The sequence below is a fragment of the Bombyx mori genome, chromosome 13, assembly GCF_030269925.1.
Source record: "Bombyx mori chromosome 13, ASM3026992v2".
NCBI classification, from domain to species: domain Eukaryota; kingdom Metazoa; phylum Arthropoda; class Insecta; order Lepidoptera; family Bombycidae; genus Bombyx; species Bombyx mori.
This window is the reverse complement of record NC_085119.1, coordinates 8,470,788-8,496,839: the sequence shown is the minus strand read 5'-3', so window position 1 is coordinate 8,496,839 and position 26,052 is coordinate 8,470,788. Positions and strand designations below refer to the sequence as shown.

Here is a 26,052-nt window from a genome sequence, read left to right as displayed (position 1 = left end):
TGAGAAGAAGATAAATTAACTTGGCCTGGCGGATAAGACGCCTGCGCCAGTGTTCAAATCCCGCAGGACATACCAATTTTTTTAACCGGCCAAAATTATAATTTGTTTAAAAAAGGATGGGCATCTCATAGCTTTCGAAAACATAATTAGTAGTTATCTTAGGTAGTTAGCCGGTCTTAAAAGTGCTCTCATTTGAATTCTATGGTAATTATTATCGAACGAACATAGAGCGATAGCAATTGATGAATTTTCAAGTCTCCAAGTAGAAGTAAATTTTGAAGTAGATCGTTAATTCATTGACAAAATCTCGGTTTAATCGATAAAATTCAGTCACAGAATAAATAAATGCATCGCCAGGGTGATGTGTTATATTATCAGAAAAAATGAGCTTTAATATACAATGCTTGTTCATTGTTGTGATAGTACAAAATATTTGCTAAAATCTATTCAAATGCCATTTAAAACATAAATTACACAGAAAAAAAATAAGTTAACTATACTACAAAATTAAAATATAATGATTCGTTTTTACTTACATAGCACCAACATAAAGCGTATTTCTCTCTTCGTTCATGTAAAGAGTACGATAAAAGAGTGTACCACATGAAAACTCTCTTATGTGATCTGTAACAAAGAAAACTATACTTAATATATTTAAAAAAAATAGTTCAACAAAAATACATTATATCTTCTTCGGTTTTCGCGCACAATTACCTAAAACTATTTTTACGATTTAATCTTTCGGTTTTTTTACCAGGTTACGAAGAGTTTACAATTTTCGTGGCTATAGACAACTAAGGTGTTATAAGTCGACATTTGAATATTATATTAACTACAATCTATACGAACACATTAAGCTTGGTAAATTAAGTATAGTAAATGACGATGAATTACTGCAGCAAGGAAATCTTTAATTTACATTACTGACGTAGCTTAGACCGCTTTCAGTAAGCATAAACCATAACCTCTATAGCCTGTTATTATGTTTCTCCAAAAATAGGTTGCGATTTCAGAAGGCAGCAACCTAATTGCAAATGCGACTACAATAGGCAGTGATTATTGGCAGGCCGGTGACGGCGTGCACGCAACATCTCGTGCCGCACATTTTACTACTATTGCGATTACTTACATGTTACGAATGTTTCTGAAAGTTTATCCCACACACGTAGAATACTAGCGTAGCTAGACAATCGACCTTTTTTTTGGAACGAAGTTCCTTATGGTACGATGCGGAGGGATACCCTAACCGAGGAAAACGTCCGTAACGTAAGATTTTACAGTGTCTAATGTATAGTCTACGTGATGACGATTATTATTATTATTCATATAAATAGCTGTTTCTTTGTATATTAATATTATATATTTTTTATAAATCATTGTAAATAAAATAAAGTTGATAACTTTGTAAAGTATTTTTTTTTATCAATAAAAAAATCATAATAACACATAGAACTTAAAATTAATATTTATATAATAAGGAACCTCGTTCCTATCCGGTGTCCCACGACACCACACATCTTTTTTTTATTGCTTAGAGGTGTGGACGAGCTCACAGCCCACCTGATGTTAAGTGGTTACTGGAGCCCATAGACATCTACAACGTAAACCCAACCACCTAGAGATATAAGTTCTAAGGTCTCAGCATAGTTACAACGGCTGCCCCGCCCTTCAAACCAAAACGCATTACTGCTTCGCGGCAGAAATAGGCGGGGTGGTGGTACCTACCTGTGCGGACTCACAAGAAGTCCTACCACCAGACCAGTAGGACCTAGGGCCTGGAATTAAGCATTTACCGGAGCCATAACTTATAATGCCCCACTCATCTTAAAACAATTACCATCACGCATCGTAGGATAAACTGAGTTCCACGGAAAATTATTCAGGATGTTATTAAAAGTCACAAACGGCTTTACGTTACGCCGTTCCTTGATTTAAATAACTACTTATTTGGTTTTTTTTTAAACCAGTACAAATGGTGTAACCTCCTTCAGATGTTAACGATTCACTTCACGAGCGGTCCACTTTTCGCGCTACTGAATTCCCACTTGGCACAGGTCGAGTGTACTTACACAATTTTATCAAAAATAAGACAAGAAAAACACAACGCAAACACCACACAATAAGACACATATTTGCGTCTCATCCATAGATTAGTTTACGAGTGTTTAATCGAAGAGGCTGTTATGATACCAAAATTCTAAATATGTGCTTACTATAATCTTGAAAAAAAAAACTATTTAAAATTTAAATCGTCATCATCATCATCAGCCTTTATCTGCCCACTGCTGGACAAAGGCCTTCCCCAATGCCTTCGACAGAATGCGATCCTCCGCCTCCCGCATTCAACGACTTCCCGTCGTGCGCACTAAGTCGTCGGTCCACCTGGTTGGAGGACGCCCCACGCTCCTGGTACCCATCCGTGGCCTCCATTCGAGGACTTTCCTCCTCTACCTGGCGTCGCTGGCTCGACAGATGTGACCGGCCCATTGCCACTTTAGCCTGCTAGTTTTGAGAGTTATGTCGTCGACTTTGGTTCTCCATCGAATTTTTTCGTTCCGGATTTTGTCCCTTAGAGAAATACCGAGCATAGCATTAAAATTTTAATAAAGCTAAAATTTAAATGCCGCAGATTTATTCTAATTAAAATGGGATTCAAATTGGCAAAATTCTTTACGATGTGAATACATTTATGTATGAATTCCAGCAAATTTTGTAATTGGGTACACGGTATCCGACAAGCAAACCTCATATGCCTATCTTAGCGAACGAAATATAAAAAGGCAAAGTAATAAAAGGTTACCGTCGCCCATGGACTTCAGCAATGCCAGGGGCAGAGTCAAGCCGCTGCCTACGGTAAAGAAATATAAATATATAGTGAGGATAACATCACATTTTCAGTCTAGGTCAGTTGAGTATGCTTTTATGACTCATAGCAACTGTCCGAAACAAGTGAATTGTAGAATACTACGATTACAGCGCTAATGAAGCCATTGTTTGGGTATCTAACGAACTGTGTTTCGCGATTTTATACGATAGACAAGCACTATGGGGTATCTCTAAAATTTAACGACTTAAATTGAAACTATTTTCCCAGCATTAGTGCTGAGTTGTGCCAAATTATACATATTTTGCTACGAAGAAATTTTTGCATGTTTCCCCCGACTGACTTAGTAGGTAAACTTGATAAAAAGTTGGATTTATAAACTAAAATTTTTTTTAAATTAATGGTTACACTGTAGTTTGAATTCATCGTCGTGACATCTTAAAAGAGTCATCTCTTCATTTAGTCGGCAAAAAACCAGGTTAACTTTCTTGAAAGTGCAACCTCTAAATTGAGTGTCTTTATACTGGTTGAAACTTACACTTCAATTCGTTCATTAGTGAAGCAAAATTGCAGTAAATTAATTAAACACAAATGCGGATAAGCGAGGTTAAAATGTAAATCCATAATAACGAGGTGAAGTACGGCGCGTTGGCACTGACGACCGCATTATGCAGATAACATCGGTCGGTTAAATACCGCAACAAGTAAACTACCGAATATCTCGCAGCCGAATGTTCGAATGGAAGTATCGATACTTAATTCCCTTCAAACAATCGGCTACACGACCCACTTTTAAACCTCCTCTTTCGACCTCTGTTAAACATGTCCTCTATGAAATTTAATATTTAGATACTGAACGTTTTTGATATAGGTACGACACCAGGAAGGCGAAGTCGCTTGTGTGTCGCTTTGTGTTCGTTGTTAATTCTATCAAACATAATAAATATTTCGAATGTATTCTTATACTGTTTTATTATAATTGTAAATAGACATGCTTTAACAAAAACCGACTTCAATTAGAAAAAAAAAAAAAAAAAATTCCGAAACAAATTAATATACTTAGTCTGGCCATAAATACTGTTACAATTAAAAATAAGGACTTTTTGGCGGGAACGCGAGGGGTGAAGTTGTGTGATTTGTTTTATTTTGTCTATTTAGTGTTTCTTCGGGTTTAAATGTGTAATAGTGGTGGTTTATTAACCGTTTAATATCTGTGAAAGTGCACAAATGTGAGAAAATGAAACAAAGCCGCTGGACGTAACTTCTCGGGATCCTCCAAAAAGTCCACTGAAAAATCTTAGTAAATGATCAACATTTTACTGAGATTAGATTTCATCTCATATCATCTCATTTAATTTCATCCCAGTTGATTAATGTCTCAAATTAATCATTTTCATTTCATTTCACTCCATAATATCATTTTTCATAAAATTAAGAATATAGATTAAAATAAGATATAACTTAAAGGTCTCAGTTACCAGGTCATAAAATCCCTTAAAAAAAAAACTATTAAAAATAAACAAAATATTACATTTGAATTTGGAATCTGTCATTTTTATATGATTGCTCATTGAGTTTTCTCATTTTGGCGCCAATACATTGCACAATATTTTGCGATATTAAAATGGAGTGGGGTGATAAAGAGAACCGAATCGCTGTGATTGCCTTACACAAAGTAGGTATGGAGACAAATGCAATTTCTAAAACTCTCTATACGCTTGATATTAGTAAAATGTTTGTGTACCGGGCTATTAATAGGTGCAATGAGACCTCCTCTGTTTGTGACAGAAAAAGATCTGGCAGTCCACGTAGTGTTCGTACGAAAAAGGTGGTCAAAGCAGTAAGGGAAAGAATTCGATTCTTCGTGTCCTGTGCGAAAGCAAAAGATTTTATCTCGGGAGATAAAAATAGCACCTAGAACCATGTCGCGTATTTTAAAAGATGACTTAGGACTTGCAGCCTATAAGAGACGTACTGGTCATTTCTTAACTGATCATTTAAAAGAGAATAGGGTGGTAAAATCGAAACAACTACTGAAGCGGTACGCAAAGAGAGGTCATAATTTTTCTAATGAAATACGTACTCAACAAATGTTCACGATTGATTTCCACGGTGAAGGAATAACATCGTGTAATAAAAATGAAACCCGCAAAATTATAATTTGCGTAATTACTGGTGGTAGGACCTCTTGTAAGTCCGCACGGGTGGGTACCACCACCCTGCCTATTTCTGCCGTGAAGCAGTAATGCGTTTCGGTTTAAAGGGTGGGGCAGCCGTTGTAATTATAATTGAGACCTTAGAACTTATATCTCAAGGTGGGTGGCGCATTTACGTTGTAGATGTCTATGGGCTCCAGTAACCACTTAACACCAGGTGGGCTGTGAGCTCGTCCACTCATCTAAGCAATAAAAAAATAAAAAAAATAAATGAAATGAAGTTGATTAATATGAGACATGGCATGGCCTGATATGAAATGAGATGAGATGGGATGAGATGATATGTGATGAAAAATAATCTCAGTAAAATTGTGGTTATTTACGGAGAGTTTTTCAGTGGACTTTTTGGAGGATCTCGAGAAGCTACGTCTAGTTACTATAAATTAGTAGGAAAACAAGAATATGGCCCACCTGATGGTAAATCGTTATTATCGCTCATGGACAGCAGTAATGCCAAGGGCACAGGCTACTCGTTTTTTAGTGAAGGGTGTGATTTAATTAATCAAAAAAAAATATTGAACTGCATTTTTTTCAGTCCATGGACTTGCACATAGGACTCTCCTAAGGCACGCCACAACAACCGGCCCTACATGAACTTAACATGTTTACCTAAGCCAGAAATACCTAAGAGAGAAATGTATACAATTTAATAAATCAAACAGTTTTTTTCATATTTCAAAACCCATATTATTATTACCAACAACTTTAAATTCTGTTACAAAACCAACTGATCTAATAAAACGAGCATTATCGTTAACACGACCGGCTTATTTATAGATCACAGTGTATTACCATAGCTAGCATACTCTTTTATAGCCTTTGTTGCAACACATATCAAACACCACTTAGAACAAAGCTACTTAACGTTTGGACATGTGGCGTGAACTACTAAAGCAAACGAACTTGCTAGTCCAACTGGAATGAAATTCCAAAAAGACGTAACTATTGTGCGGACTTAGTCTTATTTGTGTATACAGTACGGTGTTCTAAAGGATTTCATCGTGTAGAAACGCCAATCTCTATTTGAATGTCATTGCCATCTATATATCTATATATATAAAAATGAAACCCGTTTTCCGTTGTCACGACATAACATGAAAACGGCTTGACCGATTTGGTTAATTTTGGTCTTGAATTATTTGTGGAAGTCCAGAGAAGGTTTAAAAGGTATAAAAATATGAAAATTCTCGGAATTAAATAAAAATAACAATTTTGTTTTTCCTTTGATGTGTCCCCCGTCGGACGGATTCCTTTTGTTTGTTTTAAGTTTATCTTAAACAAAAGTTTAGGTCTTTTATTTATCGATTGAGGCACTACGAAGTCTGCCGGGTCAGCTAGTACATTATAAAAGAAAGTCGTGTTAGTTACACTATTTATAACTCAGGAACGGCTGAACTGATTTGGCTGAAAATTGGTGAGGAGGTAGCTTAGACTCAGGAGAAGGACATAGGATAGTATCACGTTCCCATGGGACGTGACATAAAACGTGGTATAACAAAACGAAACTGATATGGAATAGCAAAACACAACTGACAGCTGAACGTAATATCTTCTATGGTTAATTATTGTAGAATTTGGAAGTTGACCGGTTGATGTTTTTGAAACAAACCGTGTGGCGAAACAAAGTTCGCCGGGTCCACTAGTAATTTAATAAAAATACAGCTAAGGTAAAATTTATTCGTATGCTATTAATCTCTTTTAATTGTTATATAATTTAAATACACCTACGACAACTTTGGCAGGAACGACTTGGATGAAAAAAACGCAGGATATAATATTATAGAGAGCCCTTGGGGAGGCCTATGCTGTACAGCAAGACGATCAAGAAACCGGTGTCGAATAATAAAACTAGATAATAAGTGTATTAAAAATGTAACTTAAATTAGATTGTTAATAAAGGCTTATCTTATCTTATCTTCTTATAAGACAACTTTAGGTTACGTCTAGTATAAATATAATAATTCATTCGTAACGGCATTTCTCGTTTCAGTTCTCTTTTGTATATTAAATTAAATGTAAATATTAAAAAAGGTTCACCGAGCAACTACTTTAGCAGCTTATGGAGCAACATCCGAAAGTAAAACAGATACCTCGAAGCCACCGAATAAACTCTATTTACAAAGAACACACATGGGTCGCGAGTGTCGACGACTTACAGTGAGAGAGAGTTGTATGTGTACTTAAAAGAACAATCCCGTGGTAAACGTTTTACTAGCCAGCCGCTCGACGCACGACCCTTATCACTGAAACTCGAAAGTGTTCACAAGTCTATTCATTCCAAGTTAACAATATATTTTAATGCGACTTTAGAATGTTGATGCCAGTCTCGATTGCAGATTGTGAATTCAATGGTTCGTGGGTGTTTTTCGTCTTTTTAGAGCGTCGCTCTTTCGAGATGCGGGATTATAGATATCGCGACCGGTCTTCGTAAATCTGTCCGGACTGTCCGAACGCTTACCACTGCTAGTCCGAGACGGTATCTAATACATACAATAGCATGCGTACTCTATGTTTTTAAATTTAAATGCTATTAAATTATCTTACAGACACACGTTCATTAAAAATTCGGTAATTAATCGATTTACGAGAATCATGAAACATCCATTACTGTATGAAGAAATAAGTTGTCAAAACCCTTGCAGATAATTTGGGCTTCTTGTATTTATAATCTTTCTAAGCTCATTAAAACTTTTTTACGAGTAATTCGTTCGTTTATCTGACGAAAGTCGTTCATGAGCAAAAACTGTAGTATTCGAAATGTTAGAACCTGTTAACAGAAAACACTAAGCCATAGAAGTATGTATTTCTAATTAACTACGTCTGCTGCGGCTCGCAAAAATAAAGAAAATAATAAAATGTGAAACTGGCCGAAATGTGATTTACATTGTACATATTTACCAAAAACACTTTTAATAGTTAATACATTTATAAACACATATTTTAAGAAGACCGATTTTAAAGAAAGCTTCAGAATCATAAGAATTCGCTTAAAAACTGATACCTAAATTTTAGGTAGTGTAGTAGTGATAGATATTAGGTAGTGTAGATAGATACATTAGGTATTTTAGGTAGTGACATGGCTGTGTCCATGATGGTGCCGATAATAATCAGTGACGGTAACCACTCGCAGTCGCGGTTTTTTTTTTCCCTACCTAAGGTGGTGGCCTTGTGAGGCTATGCCAGCGTAACCTAACGAGTAGGCAAGCTCTCGGGGCTCAAACCTGGGGGCGTTGCTAACACTAGCCCTAGAAAGAGCAGTGCTTCGCAGAATCTACCACCGGATCGGAAACGAAACTCAGTGGGTTGGCAGTCGCGGGCGATATGCTGATCTTTATATACATACACACGCACACACACACACACACACACAAATATATATTATATGTATATTTACAAATGCATAAGTCGTTCGACCTCGGGTGTCGCGAACCTATTTATAGTATTATTATGGCCGAGTTAATACTTTTTCAGAATTAAAATTCAAAAGGAAATAAATGAAAAGTTGTTACTTGATCACAAAGTAGTAATTCATTTCTAACTACTACTATAAAGTTCCGAGAATCTTCACGAATAATCTTCTGGTTAATAGTATAATAGATAAGGGCTTGCAACCCCAGCTTAATACTACTTATCTATTATTTGTTCGTAGTAGGTACAATAATTGCTTAGTTCCTAATACCCTAGTTTCAATTTAAGAAGTAATGTTTTTGTTTCTGCCGCGAAACATTTTTCCGTTCCAGAGTCGAAACCTATTTGTTGGCCGAGATCCCGTCAGCTCATCATGACGAATGAAAAAAAAAAATACAACTTAGAATATATTATTTCTGTGCCGTACATTATGCGAAGTAGCAATTTCTCTAAAGTGAGGCTTTGTCACTTTATCTATTAAGGAGATGTCTGTGCCTTTCAACTAATAGAATTTTTAATCAAGTTGGTTGCGGCAGCGTCGCTCCCACACCGACTACACCAGATTAATGTAATTCGACGACGCCATCACAAAGGCAAATTGTAATCCCCTCTTTTCATTATTGTACGTGTCCGTAGCACGACAAATTCGGCGTGTGTCGTATTTTACTGAAATACCATTAATTTACGGTCGCTATTAGCGCAGCAATACACTTATCACGTTTCAAAAAGAAACGAAACCGAAACACGAACAATCGGATGAATTTCAACAAAGCAAAGAGAATTGATTTGCATATAGAACGTCGTATCCGACACCGCTGATGTCTCTGACCCACTGTCGGATTGATATCAACGCAAAGCACTCTGAAAGGGGTCGCAAGCGTTGTATTCAAAACGACCCTTTAAATCGAGCGATTGCAGCACAGTCGTTAGAAGGCCCGAAGTGTCGGAACAATTAAGTTGAAGCGGCGATTGTGAGCGGTGCCAAAGCGGATATAGGTCAGTGAGAACAGGGCGATCCCGCAGCCACCTCTGAGGTGACGGTAGATTCGATCCCCGCTGTGTCACGATGCTACTACTGTTACCGACTTGGCAACGTACAATTTTGTTTAAATGAACGCTAACAAAACTTTTACAATGCAAAAACATAATATTTCATGACTATATAGCAATATACTTGCACCACAGAACGCGCAAACAGAGTCACAGTATCAGTTCCATTCATAGAAACCCCTCTTCGTTCAGCGCTACAACATTATATTCGACATAAAATCTTATCTATGAGCTCCTAAAAGCTGCATACTAAGGAAGACAAGCCTGTCTATCTAAATAAGAAGGGGAGATAAGACGGTTTAGAATATCCTACATGAGATTTACATCGAACACACATTTGAACATCTTGAATATTGTCGAAATAAATCGAAAATTCAACAGCTTTTGACTATAAAATATTGAAAAAGGAATCAAAATATGTAGAGATAGTGATATATAGATTGAGATTAATTTACTCGAAGACATATTTCTCTCGGCAGTTTTTGGTGAGGTCTACGAATAAATAAATTTATTTGTAGGGTGAGGTTCAACTACCAGTGATTTTCTCCTGTACAAAAAAAAATCACTACATATTGTCTTTTCGCATTAAAAGTGTACAATTTCCAAAAATATTCGAAATTGAGTTAATGTGCAGAATCATTTGGTATCACCAGTATTTTTCTCATAAATACTGTCAAAAAGCGTAGCTTAGTTTTTTTTTTTTTTCCCTATAGTCTGACTACTATTAACTAAATTAATACATAATTTTATCTTACTTTAAAAGACAGATAATGTAACTGGTAAAAAATAAAAAATAAAAGTTGCAAAGATGATTAATATTAAAAATATCACATGTTAAACCTTTAAAACACTCTCTTATAAAATTAGTAAGTTTAGAGATTATACAGTTTTAATGCGAGAAGACGATATGTCAAAGCTAATGTTAGTGATGTCTGCATAAGTAACTAAACCTACACTAGACACACGCGGTGGGACTAAAAAAAGTACGCTAGTATAATACTGAGATAGCCTCCTATACGTTACACTCAAAAGTAGTCAAAACTGACAAACAGAATAAGTAGATTAATATTGCTGAAACCAAAACAACTGCTTACTTATAGTAACTACATAATAATAATATGGAAACTTCGACCTCACATCTCAGAGTAAGTAGCTTAGTAGTTTAGATCGTATTACAGTAGCGGTATTTACTTTGTGGTGTATATGAGTTTCCGTAACATTTCTTAACACCATCAGAACCATGTGCTCGTCTGTCAGTCCAAAGCAATAGAAACAAGACGTTAAAAACAAACTGTCGTAAAACGAAATTCCTTGTGCTATGACAAGATTTTAGTTGTATTTTGGATGCTAAACATGAGTGCGCCTTCCGTGAAATGAGCTCCGGGTATGCTGTCAACCCATATTCTGCTACGTTGTAGTTACGGTATTTTGTCTACAAAATAGTTAGTTGTAAGTCTTGTACGAAATAACACCCCGTAATAGCATTCATAAACTTACTCGTGAGGTTAGTGTGTTTTAACGACTTGATTCATATGATTTTGGTTGTTATCATATTTATTTATATAGAAATCCTTGTATTTATTTATATTTATAAACCTGTATAAACATCTCAATGAAATCCATAGTTAAGTTACGGCATATAACCCCTGCTTTTATGTTTCCACCTATAGTTCTACAATAACAACCAGATCAAAGAAAATATTAAAATCGCCTGCAAGAGCTTCATGTGGCAATGTGACGCGACACCGGCATGACAGTAGCACACGTGGGCAGCCAAGCGTGACTGTGATAGCCTCCAACAACCTCAGACTGGGTACCCGTCTTGCTTGTCTTTTCAAATAAACAATTCTGAGCGAACAATGCATGCTACGGAGCCTGAAATTCTATACAATAACAACTACTTAATTCATACACGCAGAGACTAGGTACTCTAAATATCTTATTATGCATGTCTTTTTATTTTTAAATTCATTTCGTTAACATTGTCAGAAGCGAGATAAAATTAGACTATTTTTCTCTTGTTGTTTATAAAATACTATCGAAGCAACAACGAACAAGCCCCCGCGGATCAATTTATTTTACAAGCCGGCCTGTCTTTAAAAGACGGCGAACTGACGAATTCTCTTGAGAGCTCCCTTAATAATTTATGCCAATGTACGAATGAACAGATTCACTAGAGGCCTTCTGGTTCACGCTTTTATATGTACGAAGCAATTTAATGAGTACGCTATTCGGGAAGCTACGCTTATTATAAAGCTTAAAAACTTGTACAAAAAAAATATGTTTGTTCACTGTGGATTTGGTAGTAAGGAAACATTGTACAATTATTTTTAAGATATCAATAAAATGCGATAAAAAGGAAGTAAGTCAGCTAGCTACTCGCAAAGCTACACAAATTACGTCAATAAGCACGCATGATGGAGGACGGGGTTCTCGCGAAATGGCGAAATTCCATCCGCCGTGGATGCGCCACTGAATACAAATTCACATGTACTCCAATTATAGGAAAACGATTTGGTACGAATATTCTTGGCAGACTTGCAAATTTTGCCGCGAATCAGCAAATATATTTATTTTGTTGCGAGTTGAAATGTTCCCGCAATGAGTTCATGACTTTCATTTTCTGGAGGCAACGCGCGGACATCGCGCGGGAACATCTCACGTAACTGTTGCTTTTCTTGAAATCGACGTTCATTTACTACGAAATATCTGGCCTCTCTATAAAACTATACAAAACAAACACAACTCTTTTCTGTGTGTGCAATTATTAATTTCGACTATGGTTAAACTAAATGTTGATGAGATTTTCAATGATCGATTGTGATAAGTATGGACTAATATATTATTTTGTTTGTTTTATAAAACTATCTAATATAAATACAAAAGTTCGGCTTCAAATCTTTTTCTATATGTTGAATTATAATATTATCAAATTTGCAGCGATGATGAAGAAAAAACCGGGAAACGAATAAAGAAAGCTATGCGAGTATCGTCCCAAATACCTATAACATAAGTGTATCGTTTTAAGTGTAGTTTGTCAATGGAATAATAATATAAATTAAAAGATTAGGCAAAAGCTAAATTCGGATACAGTATTATTTATTTTAACCATCGCAAACGAAGCAATATCCTATCTCACTGTAAATGCGTTAATTTATTTATTGCATATCTCACTGGGCCCATAAACATCCGCCTAGAGACGTAAAAATGAAGTCTCGATTGTATAGTATAATGGCTGTTCCAAACCTCAAATGGGAACACATCACAGCTTTGCGACAAGAACAGACAGGTGTTACCCGTCCGTGGGCGCATAGCCACAACAAGTAACTACGCCAATTTATAAAATTTAAAACACAATATTATTTCTTCATCATCTCTGTCGTGAAATTTGTTTGCCTTCAAGAAAATTTTTTCAGACGTAAGTCTGAAAACATTTTATCTGTAAAGATCAAATCTAAAATGAAATCTGTAAAGATTTATATGATATTTGTTGGCAAAACTTAAATTATATACTTTACGAAAAAATGTTCACAGTACTTAAACAAAAAAATATGAATTTCCGTTTACACTTAAAATTACACAGAAAACTTAGATTGAGTTATGTAAAAATTATCTTCATAAAACAAAATGAAGATCCATGTGATAATTGGGCAGCATCGTTCCGTTACGAGTTATGGCCGTTTTAATCACGATTTTTCGTTACTAACACTCATCAATCATACATATCAAATTTGTACATTCAAAACAAAAAAAATCTTGTAGCTAAAGAATATAATTCTATCTCTTTTCTTCTGTTTATGTTTCAGAGTGTGATGTCTCTTTCGTGAACCAAAATTTAAAAATTAAAAAAAATCTACTATAACCTCGCTGGCACTCGAACATTTTATTACTCTGGACCGATTCTGATTTTATACAAGGGTGTCCTAAAAATGTGTTGTTATAATTTTATTAAGGCCATCCCACTAAATAGAGAGATGCTTGTAGAACCGAAATTTATGATAATACATTACAGTTTAATTTTTGTCGTTTGTCTTAAGAAAGCAATGTAAGAATTTACTAAAGAAAACCAGATATATCATCATGTTCAACTTAAGATAAAAATATATTTACTAAACAATAAATTGCAAAGAGTATGAAATTAAACGAATTTAATTTTATAAATGTTGTTAAATTTTTGTGTACACTGTATATACTTATATTGGAAAAAAGGAATCCCTGAACTTCTAGTCCATTCTTCTCAGTGGTGATATATCATTCCGTATTGGTTGTAAAGCTATGACTATTTGAAGGTAACGGTGATGGCGCATCTGAATGAAAAATATTTTAATATTTATTTTAAAAAAAATCATACCGTGCTCCAAACCTTTGTGTTTTTTCCCTAAAGCTCTTTTTAATACTATAACGGTTTAATTCTTTTATTTATTTTTTATTTATTGCATTGATAGGTAGACGAGCTCACAGCCCACCTGGTGTTAAGTGGTTACAGGAGCCCATAGACATCTACAACGTAAATGCCGCCACCTGCCTTCTAAGGTCTCAGTATAGTTAAAACGGCTGCCCCACCCTTCAAACCGAAACGCATTACTGCTTCACGGCAGAAATAGGCAGGGTGGTGGTACCTACCCGCGCGGACTCACAAGAGGTCCTACCACCAATAATTACACAAATTATAATTTTGCGGGTTTGATTTTCATTACACGATGCTATTTCCTCAATTCAAAGCTTATACTTTGCTTCTCGCAGATGAAATACCTTTTAAATAACAAACGCCGTGGTACTTTATGCACACGTCGTATAGCGGTACCATATGCGAGCCATTCAAGTTCCGTTAGCATCCCTCCGCCCTCGTGCGCCAAGGTTTTAATTAGCACTGCACTCGGGCTTGCTTTCCACATAATGAGCCCTCACCAGACTCTTGACATTGAATCTCATTTAACGCTCATGTAGATGTGCTTTTAAGGATCCGATACTAAGTACTGATGTTTGTTTTCAGTTTCGGAATAAAGTAATCGCCAAGTGTGTCACATTTCGTTTGAATCTAGAGCGTGGTAGGTAGGTACTACGTAAGGAATTGTACTTTTGAAAGTAAAAAGGCCTAAAGGATAGCTCCAGTGCATTCGTGTCGAGCGATGCAACGGTGTTCGAATCCCGCAGGCGGGTACCAATTTTTATAATGAAATACATACTCGATAAATGCTCACGATTTACTTCCACGGTGAAGGATTAACATCATGTAATAAATTGCATATGCAATAAATAAGTAAAAAACGTACCTAAAATCAGATCTAGTTTCTGAAATTATTTTAGTTACAGCAACTTATCATAACTAGGTCAATTCGACAAGAGAAGATCGCAAATCGCATGGTAACAACAAATTTTTGGAAGACGTCTTAGAAATTGGATAGATATATTTTGGCTTGCATCAGTTTGATAGTCTTCATTTTCAATATTTTTAATACATTTATTTACCCACGTTTAATCTTCAGGAACATAACAAAATATTACGACTTCGCAACCAAGCGTTTTCGTTGCGAATATTTCACCTACCCAAATGATGTCAGTCCTGTTACTGGCAAAAAACTGGCCTTGTCGGCAGAAAAATATATATCTGGGATTAGTAAAAAGTGAGGAAAACCGAGACAAAACTGTAGTGCGATTCGCATAAGGAGTGCATTGCGAACTCGAAGCACGTACAAAATCCGACACTTGGCACAGTTACCATTCACGTCGCGCTCTGCCCATAATACAAGTTTTAAGTTTTAATTACGTCCCCGAAAACTTATGGCTGACGTAACGGTATTGTAAATCCCTAATGATCACAAGATCACGAAACGGGCTCCGGCACAAATTGTCATGTAAATTTGTTTTGATTCTTTCCGCTTTCTCGACACTCACCATTGGAAAACTCCTTTGTTAATCATACTTCCTTACAAACAATAGATAAAAGCGCTGCGTTTTTTTTTTGCTACTCACGCTTATTTACAATATATTTTGCAAGACGTAACTACTTGTATTCGGCGAAATAGACTTTCAAATTCTTATAAAAAAAGTAGGATGGTTTTTTATTTTATTTTACCTGATATTGTTATGATGTTTGGATACTTTTTAAGTAAGATCCTTATGAAATTAGAAATAAAAGTCTCATTTTAGACGTAAATTATTAGAGACGTTTTCGTGATACAGATTATTTCATTGAAAGCGAAGCACTAAGACTAGGCAACTGTAATCACATCTCCGGGCCTCGTTGTAAATAAATAACAACAAACAGCGTCTTAAGCACCCACTAATAATAAGGAAGGCTTTCAAAACCGAAGAGGCTCCCAACAAGAGAACAAGAACAAACCTGACAAATAAATAAAACGAGCCGAGGTCCAACTCTGGCAATTTCTACAACGATAAAACGCGAAAGGAGCGGTATTTAAATTGAATACGCCGTAAATAAATGCTAAATGAGACAAAGGACTGTGAGAGAATTTGCAATCTAAACAAGAATAAAAGGAGTAATGTATCTTTAATGAAAACGGGGCGACGCCGCAGTTACCCGCATGGACGCTCGGCGCATAACTAGGATCATTGTCACAATTGTTACTATGTCTCAACCGCTTTATGTACGGGTCTAGCAATTTGAAAACCGCCTAGTAAACACTGTAAGCAGCAACTGATGACGATCATATTTAAAAATTATGTTTCAAAACACAAGAATAGTGTAACATGCAAGTAAATGATCATGTACAAAATGCCCCTTCCTTGAATTCAAATTCGACTAAAAATATCTTTATTACGAAACAAGAAATGTCGGTATGCATTAACGTTTCCTTGAATCACTACAAGCAAGAACAATCGGTTTATTATTCATTGTAATCCGATACGTTATCTCGCCGACGACGCGACAGCCCGATGACAAACTTTTCTTGCGGAAAGAATGAAAAAGATTTATTTATCTGGGTGAATTTGTATATCGACAATATATTTTCAATGTCGATTTCTTTGTTAGCATCTGACATTAATTATTATGTTAACGACAATACTCGTGTAGTATCTCATTTATTTCAAAAACATTTCATTCATAGCCCAGAGTAACGGCTTTTTATGTCGTCATGGTCTCGTCTCGTACATAAAAAGACGAGATTATTCTAGGTTGGGGATTAAATTGTGGATTGGTATTTGAAGGTAATAGTGTGCGCAAAAATTTAACTTTGTTTTGTTTCTCTGAAATTATTAATTAACAAGATTGTACAATAACTAAAAATAACAATTTTTTTTCAGCTTGCTTTCACATTGTGATCTAGTACGAGAAGTGCCATCTGTGGTCAGGTAGCAAAAACGCAGTGTTCGGATGTTCTGGTTCTATCGGAAATATTCTGAAAATTTGTAGACATAATCATAACGTCTATAAAAGCACGACAGATAGGTGACATGAACACTTATTCTAGAAAGTGGCACGACAACCCTCTTACCGTGACCGCCTCGAATTACATTTTCGACCTAGGCGACTAGGCAACGCACAGCCGCCGTCGCCCAAAGCATGTCATGTCGGATCCTCCCGATCCACTCTAGATGCTTTTAAGCACTCCAAAGTACCTGTCGTCATTCTCGTCGAACTCGACGTGTAACCTAACCCACGGACACAAACCACTGAGTTTCTTGACGGATCTTCTCTTCCTCTAACTATATCTCTGGTATTCTTCATGTTTTGTATTGCCTCAAGAACTTTTTATCATCAGCGACTAGTACTATGTCGGTACAAGTCTGGATCTTCCCTATAATCGATTACGGCGATGTACTATGTTATTTACCTAAATGCAAACCTTCTAAACTTGATAGTCTCCTTACTAACTGCATTCGATTTATTTTTAATTTTCGTAAATCTATACTAATATATAAATCTACAGTGGTTCCGTTATAACTACTGAACCATGCATCCGATTGACTTGAAACTTGGTATCCATGTAGAAAATACATGTACTTAATGGATAGGCTAATATTTATATGAGTGTTGGACTCCCTAATATTAATGAGAATAAATAATAATGTTCATTTTAAATGCCCAGCGAAGCGGGCGAGTATGGCTAGTATGATCATATATCTTCCTATCGTATTCAGCTAAAACTTATACCGATTCGCCTACGCCGTAATTTATGTGCACTGACTCTTCATTCCTTACTTATGTCCCCCGATCCTCCTTCCTACCTAGCCCTTATTTTCAATATCTTCACTCCAGCCAAGAGTGAGCCCTACGTACCCTCCATAGCCTATTAATTCGTTTTCTCACACATAGTTCTAGTTATGTTCTTAATTATTTTGTCGTGCAGCCTGTTTTGCTGTGGAATGCGCCCTTTCGAGATCAGAACCATTACGAACTGATGCATGTTCAAGCTAGAGGTTCGGCGAATGATGTTGGTGAGTTTCGCGGAATCATCATGAATTTATTATGTATATGTAAATATATCCTTCGAATATTTTATAAGATATTCATATTATTTATTTACACTTATATATCGTGTGTACATATTTTTGTGTATATGTATCTGTTTAATGTATTTAATGTCTTTGTTGGAAAATTTATGTATTTCTATGTGTTTGGGCCTTTAATTTATGTTTCAATGCACCTACCATTATTTCCTCTGCAGCACCTTTGACATTAAGTCCACCAATGTATTGAATACATGAAGTTTAATAAATAAATAAGTCTACCTTAATAGTCGTACTAAATAAATTGAGCTTTAATCAGAATTTCAGTGAGAGAGTTCATTTGTCCTGAGCGCCAGCCCATAACAAAAACATACTTCAATACTTCGCAAGAGTGCTAAGGCATTGTCTCATTTACCCGTATTGGTATTATTGTCAAACGTTTGTCTCTTAAAATGCATCCGAAGCAACCTCTGAATGATTTATTGTTTTAATCATTCGGTAACGCCACGTTTCCTACGCTGCATTAATTAAAGAAAATAGATTTGTACTGCGAGTGTTTTTATCATCAGTATACATCACGTTTATCGACATTTGACGTTTTAATGGGATTTAAATTAAATTTTATACATATTCCAGTACCGTCCTTTGAATTTTAATTTTACGAGGTTGGCTCTCTAACTATTTGAACCCTCGACGTATCTGGTGCAATAAAAATAAATCATTAATCAATAGAGCATCGAATGAGAGAGACACCCACAACAATTTGTATGGTAATTTTTGTTTCGTTACTGAGTGCTTTGGTTCAATCGTGAAAAATGTTCGTCTTCATTTGTATTTTATAACTTAATTTTTTTTTGTATATGAATAATTTTCATAGTCGCCGTGAATAATATAATTTATTCCTTTGTAAACCATACCGCCTACTTTATCCTAATTTAGTTCAATGAATACACAAAATAATCTTTAACGTAGTAAAAAATAGTTCCAACTATGTATATACTTTGTTATAACAATGTTTACACTAGCTTTTCTAACGTTTTTGTGACCAGGAAGTTTTGTAGTCAATAAAGAACCGAGCTCTTCTGATCACAGCCACTATCTAAGCCAGCTCGCACTTGGACAGCAAACTTGTCTATTCCATTTCTCGCAAACTTCTGGCAGTCTCGCAAACAATATCCTCCGTTTAAAAGTTTGGATTATTTGCGTCTACTTCAGTTAAAATGTTATTGATCAAATTAGAAATTTTTTTTTCAAATACCCTAATACTATGATTTGAATCTTTTTTTTTCTAAGGTCTCAAGTATAGTTACAACGGTTGCCCCACCCTTCAAACTGAAACGCATTACTGCTTCACGGCAGAAATAGGCAGGGTGGTGGTACCTACGCGTGCGGACTCACCTGAGGTCCTACCACCAGTAATTACGCAAATTATAATTATCCGAGCTTAATTTTTATTACACGATGTTATTCCCTCACCGTGGAAGTCAATCGTGAACGGTTGTTGATTACGTATTTCATTAGAAAAATTGGTACCCGCCTGGGATTCGAACACCGGTGTATCGCTCAACACGAATGCACCGGACGTCTTATTCTTTCCCTTTACAGACAATCTTGGTTTCTCAAGAATCGGCTACCACATTTTTAGTCGCTCTGGTTTTTACTGGCTTATTTTAAAAACATAAGAAAAGGAATTTATAACCAATGTGAGTTCTTCTAGTTACTATCAACTTTTGTACTTAAAAAAAACTGAGTTCCATGAATATCATGATTTGATGACGACATTCATGCTCAAGTAAAACATTAAACTCACAATATAAAGAAAACTTAAAAAATCGCGTAACTAGAAACTACCACATTGTGAGCCCGCACATATAGCTTTGTCTATATCTACCATACCAAACCTGAAGCAGCCATTCGTTCTGCTTTGAAGGGTGGAACAGAATAATTAAGTCTCCGACCTGACGTCCCAAGGTAGGTGACGGAATTCACGCAGTGTTTTTTTTTTTATCCTACCTAAGCTGATAGCCTTGAGGGGCTATTTCAGTGTAACCTTAACTAGTAGGTGAGCTCGCGGGGCTCAAACCGGAGTGATGCTAACACTGACCCTAGCAAGAGCAGTGCTTCGCAGAATCTACCCCCGGATCGGAAACGCGACCCACTGAGAAGGTCTGGCGAGAAACTCTGTGGGCTGTGTCTATGGGTTAATTCGCTCGTCGAGCCCTTCGTCGCAAGCAACGGGTTCGACGAGAACGGTGACCAGTGCTTGTGGTACCTAAAAGCACCGTTAATGGATCTGGAGGATCCGTAATGACATGTTTTGGGCGACGTCGAGTGATGTTTATTGGCTCCGTTAAGCACTAAATACCAGGCGGGCCATCAGATCGTCTACAATATTATCATGGCTTGGCCTGGCCTTTGATGGCCTTTTGATCTTTGTAATTGTGACGTTTTGTATTATTCTTCCAACCTCATCTATAGACTATGCTCATTGAAATTCCTTCAAATAATTGATGTCCTATCATTGATTAATAAAAACCATTTTTATTAACTCATCACCTTCCTCGTTTCCGACACTGTTTCTATACGGAGCAATTCAGGCATAGCCAGGTAATAAAAATGAGTCAATAATATAAAAAACACCCCACAAGTTTTGCTTTCAATAATTTTTATTTAATCATTATTCCGATAAACATAGTCTTTTTGGGGAAGGCTTTTAAAAAAGAAATCACTCATTTCGAACAAACTAAACTGTCGAGAAGTTGTGTCGTAAAGCTCACCAATGTTATTTCAACATAGAATGGGAAGCGCAAAATGTTGCTCGAGTTTAGGAGGCTTTCAGTGAAGCTGGCCGTTTAGCGAACTTTAAGTAGAACCACTACCGCACCCGCTCGCTGTTCGGGTACATGTTTAATCCTTACAAATAAATAAGCAAAACGCCAACGTTCCCGTATCGCTGAATCCTGTTGCAAAAACATGAAATACGCTCGCGGTAGACGCAGAGTGGTAAATTATATTTTCGTTTACAATTTTATTATTACGTTACGTTCGTAAGTACTTAGTGAGTTAGCATTTTATAAATTTTAAATTAGTTTTCTTTCATAGTTGTACTCGAATGGAAATTTTATTTCACAGAAACGCGTACTTCAAAGACGGATCCGTCCCGAAAGCGAGGGTGCGGGGCTGTATTTGTCAAAAGCAATAAAACGAAATCTTGCATTAGAATAAAACGTTCAGAATCACCTCACCTTGATTGATTCCAAGTCACGAAAATAATTTGGGGTCTCTGTTTGAGATTCACGAAAGACCTCACGCCTTCCGTTTACTGTTTTCGCATGAACGTTCGCCTTTATCGAACGAATTAATTTTGGACAATATCTATGTAAATCGATTCCGAGGATTTTAGCTGAAAGTTTGACTGATATTGAAACGTTACTTTGATGCCGCTGAACAAAGTTTACCTTGCAATTTTGTAAATATAATTACTTTAGAAGAAGAAAACATATTTAAAACAAACACTGGAAATTTCTATATGAACCGCAAAGAAAAAATATGCATTGCGTTACATCATCTTCATAGCATAAGCATATAACAACGTTTTTAACTCATCGAAAACCTTTGAGAATCTTTAACGAATTTTAGAGCAAAAGCGTTAATGAAATAATGTATTCTTAATGAAGAGACGGCCTTTCGAATGAATAGTTGCCCCGCAGGCTCATTTAAAGCTATGAAATAAACACAAATCTCGGGTATGTTTCAATTAACAACTTAAATACAAAACAAATGCTGTCTTAGCGAACTCTGAGTTACAGCAGTGATCACATTTAACTAAATATAGGTTGGTTACCAACACGTTGTGACTCGTCTAAATCTGGCGACGATGTGACCTGGATAACAATTTATTGGTTGTTTCATGTAGACGCTCAAGAATAAGAACGTACAAAATATGAGTTCTATCCAAGCGATCATAGATAGAGTCTGAATCAAACGAATATTACTCGAGAGACGGAGAACTGAAACACCAACAAATGCACTTTATCTCGCCGTGCGGTGACATATAACTGGAAATATTTCGCCGTCGTAAATGTTCTATTTCTATCACGCTGGAAGGCGACCCCGCCGGGTTCCTTTCACAGGGAATCGTAAAGTATGGATGGCCAATTTATGGAGCCGATGCAGTAACCCATTCCGGTCGAGGCAGATTTACGATACCCAGCTCCTCACGAATACGACCGTCCACGCGGTCACATTGAATAAACAACTCACCTTTCGTGTAGTACAACTTAAGAAGATTCAAATGTAATAAATAAAAGTCAACTTCACCTATATATTAATACGTGAAGCAAAAACTTTGTACCCGTTTTTACGAAAATTGCGCGGACGGAGGAGTATGAAATTTCTCACACTTGTAGAGAATATAGAGAAGGAGTGCACAATGCTAATATTTTTTTTAAATAATGCATAAAAAATACTTTAAATCTATAAAGAAAACATTACACACACTACTATGTATTTGACACAACACATACATAAAAATATACTTTTTGTTTACTGTCAATTGGGAAACTTTTGTTATTGTTTAAAGTCTGTGGTCGAATTGAAAATAGATTAATATTGTTTGTCTTTAATATTATTAATCTTTAGTGCAGTTTTGGCGAATATTGTGATTATATTATCGAATTATAATAGTGTTTGACAATAGAATCATAATAATGTTTAAACTTATAATTTCAATTAATTATAGTCGAACATCGACTACTGCGGAGCCACTAGTTTTCTTAATTTGGCAACTTTAAAAATTTTAAGTTAAGCGCTATCCTTATTATTGGATTGGTTTTCAAAATAAACTGCGCACGTACCTAAATTGTTCCATAACAAACATAGATAATTAAAACATTATAAATGAAATCAGAAAATTCTAAAGGAAATAAAACAGTGACAGTATTTCATCACGAAATATAATGAGTGCATCAGTAATAGCCGCTTTAAGCACAGCAATTAGAAAAGATAATTATAGCCGTAAGCTATCATGAGACGTACAATATTCACGCCCACACTCAGAAACTAATACTTTATAATGCTGGATAGTTTACCATAATGGTAAAGGATATATACTACAGTTTGCTACAATAACAATAATACGTTTTGAAAAATAAAAAAATATCATTACAACTATGGAAAACAAACGGAAAACGGTAATCTTGCCACTGTATATTTTACTAAATGCGGACGAGCTTGTACCTACATGAAAAGCAATTTACCACCTCATTGTTCTAAAATTGCGTCACACTTCTACTAGATTCCGTTTATTCAGATCTACATCGAAAAATATCTAAAAATAGAATGAATCTTCTATTGTCCTATTAGTCTTATTAACAAATAACATGATTTAATTTTTATTTCAATTAAAATTGTTGACTTTTAATTCAATAAGCTTTATTTTATCTCATATTGTAAGTAATACTTGAGTTTTTAAGTGAACTTTGCTTTGCTATTTTAGTAAATCAATTAATAGATCCACTTCAACGTTGAAAGCCTTTTTAGTGCAGTCAGAGTATAAAAAGATACTAGTCTGGTTTGCAGCCCCAATCTCCTTGTAACAATTGTACCGTCATGCCGATTTCTGCATCTGTAACCATAGGCTCCAAGATAAAATGGGTAATACACCCATTATTAAAATTATGTCGAAACTTTGACTTCGATATCTCACGTTGGATGGTTCATATTATTATGTTGTTTACAGACTTTGGTAGCCTCATTTAGATGAGGTGGGCAATGAGTATCATAAACCATCCATGCTTAAAACATTTATCATTGTGTAAGGTTATATATAGTAGTACTGCAGTCCCACACTTCAAAGATCATCAACAAATGTATGAAATTCAGTACATTGGTTTTAAATAGGCCTCGTTAAGTACTTGGAACATGTTGGATGCTTTTATAAACAAAAATTAGTTTATACCGGAACTTCGACATAAATGGGCACTTTTTATAGTTAGCTTTAAGTTAAGTTTAACGGCCGTCTGGTGTAGTGGTAAGTGACATGGTCACTACACAAGGGGGTCGCGGGTTCGAATCCCGCTAAGGGAAGCTGTTTGTAAGATAAATATAAATGTCTTTTCCAGGGCTATGGTTGTATATTAAATATTAAATATATGTATGTGTATAATAAAAATCTTACATTTATTTCCGTTATCTGGTACCTGTAACACAAGTTCTTTACGAACTTACCACGGGACCAGTTAACGTGGCGTGATTGTTAGTAAATATTTATTTCTTATATCTATTTATTTATTTAACTAGAATTTATCAGTGTAACCGCCATACTTTAAAGTAATTCACGTTCGCATTAGAGATTCAAAAAACTTAAAAAACATTGAATACCAACATTTGAAGAAGGCTACACAATAAACGTTACTATTTACTTTTTTTTTTTTTTTTACAATCATACACGGTCACCTGGATCCAAACTAGGAATTATTGTAGTCTGGCAACCAAAGACTGATATTTGTTACTGATACATACTTATACGTCTAAATATATACGTATATTAAGCACTCAGACATGGAGCAGATAAACTTCCTCGTCAGACGAATGCTGAATCAAAGTTTTCCATACCCTGGGCCAGGAAGGTCAAGTACCTGGGCGTTACCCTGGATGCATCGATGACATTCCGCCCGCATATAAAATCAGTCCGTGACCGTGCCGCGTTTATTCTCGGTAGACTCTACCCCATGATCTGTAAGCGGAGTAAAATGTCCCTTCGGAACAAGGTGACACTTTACAAAACTTGCATAAGGCCCGTCATGACTTACGCGAGTGTGGTGTTCGCTCACGCGGCCCGCACACACATAGACACCCTCCAATCCCTACAATCCCGCTTTTGCAGGTTAGCTGTCGGGGCTCCGTGGTTCGTGAGGAACGTTGACCTACACGACGACCTGGGCCTCGAATCAATTCGGAAATACATGAAGTCAGCGTCGGAACGATACTTCGATAAGGCTATGCGTCATGATAATCGCCTTATCGTTGCCGCCGCTGACTACTCCCCGAATCCTGATCATGCAGGAGCCAGTCACCGTCGACGCCCTAGACACGTCCTTACGGATCCATCAGATCCAATAACCTTTGCATTAGATGCCTTCAGCTCTAATACTAGGGGCAGGTTTAGGGACCCCGGTAACCGTACTCGTCGAACTCGACAAAGAGGTCGACGTGCAACCTAACCCATGCATCAGCCCGCTGAGTTTCTCACCGGATCTTCTCAGCGGGTCGCGATTCCGATCCGGTAGTAGATTCATTCGCGAAACAATTGCTCTTGAGTTGTTAGGTCTCCTTCGGAGGCGCTCGGGCAGTTGTTAGCAAATCCCACCCCTCTTGGCTGAGCCTTTGCTCGCCCACCTGTCCTGGTGAAACTGGAAAGGCCTTCGGGCCACCAGTAAACTTTCAATCATAAAAAAAAAAAAAAAAAAAAAAAAAAAAAATCAAAGTTTTGGAAACGAACTCACAGGCGCCTGCCACTCCGACACTGGATCAGTCATTTATTTACTTTTTAAAGTTCGTTTGCAAAACAAAGGTCATATATATTCCAAATACATACAATAGTAAATTACGAAACGATATAAATCATAAATAACCGTAATTCAATTCAACCCTTAAATAATAACTAGATGATGACCGACCGGTGTTTTTTTGATAACGCCATCTTGTTGTGTCTTTAAAGCGGTTAGTTGCCCTAAATTAAGAAAAATAGTATTATTATTCGCCATAGATGTCGCGAAGAGTTGATTATTGAAAATACGAATAAAACAACATTTTCTGAAAATAAATCGTAGCTAGATCGATTTATCGCCCCTGAAATCCCCTGTATACTAAATTTTATGAAAATCATTGGAGCCGTTTCCTAGATTCAGATTATTTATATATTAATATACAAGAATTGCTCGTTTAAAGGTATAAGACTAAGTAAACTGTACTGTACCTACGAGCTTCGTTTTGACCGACAAATTTGATTAACAAATAAATAAAACAAGTTGTTCGCACAATCGTACGCGTCAAAGAGGAGGAACGCTCGCCCGGAGCACTCGACAGACCCTTTGTTCGTCACTGTCGAATCGAAATCAATTTTACAAATCAATTCCGACG

General features: G+C 36.2%; 1 protein-coding gene across 1 annotated transcript in view; it reads right to left on the bottom strand.

Moving 5' to 3' along the window:
* LOC101741577 (semaphorin-2A) overlaps positions 1 to 26,052 on the bottom strand; it is a 74,144-nt gene that overhangs the window by 28,097 nt on the left and 19,995 nt on the right. Inside the window, exon 2 of the mRNA XM_004927806.5 lies at positions 537 to 624. Coding sequence (XP_004927863.1) covers positions 537 to 624 — 88 coding nt within the window. The remainder of the gene's footprint in view (positions 1 to 536; positions 625 to 26,052) is intronic.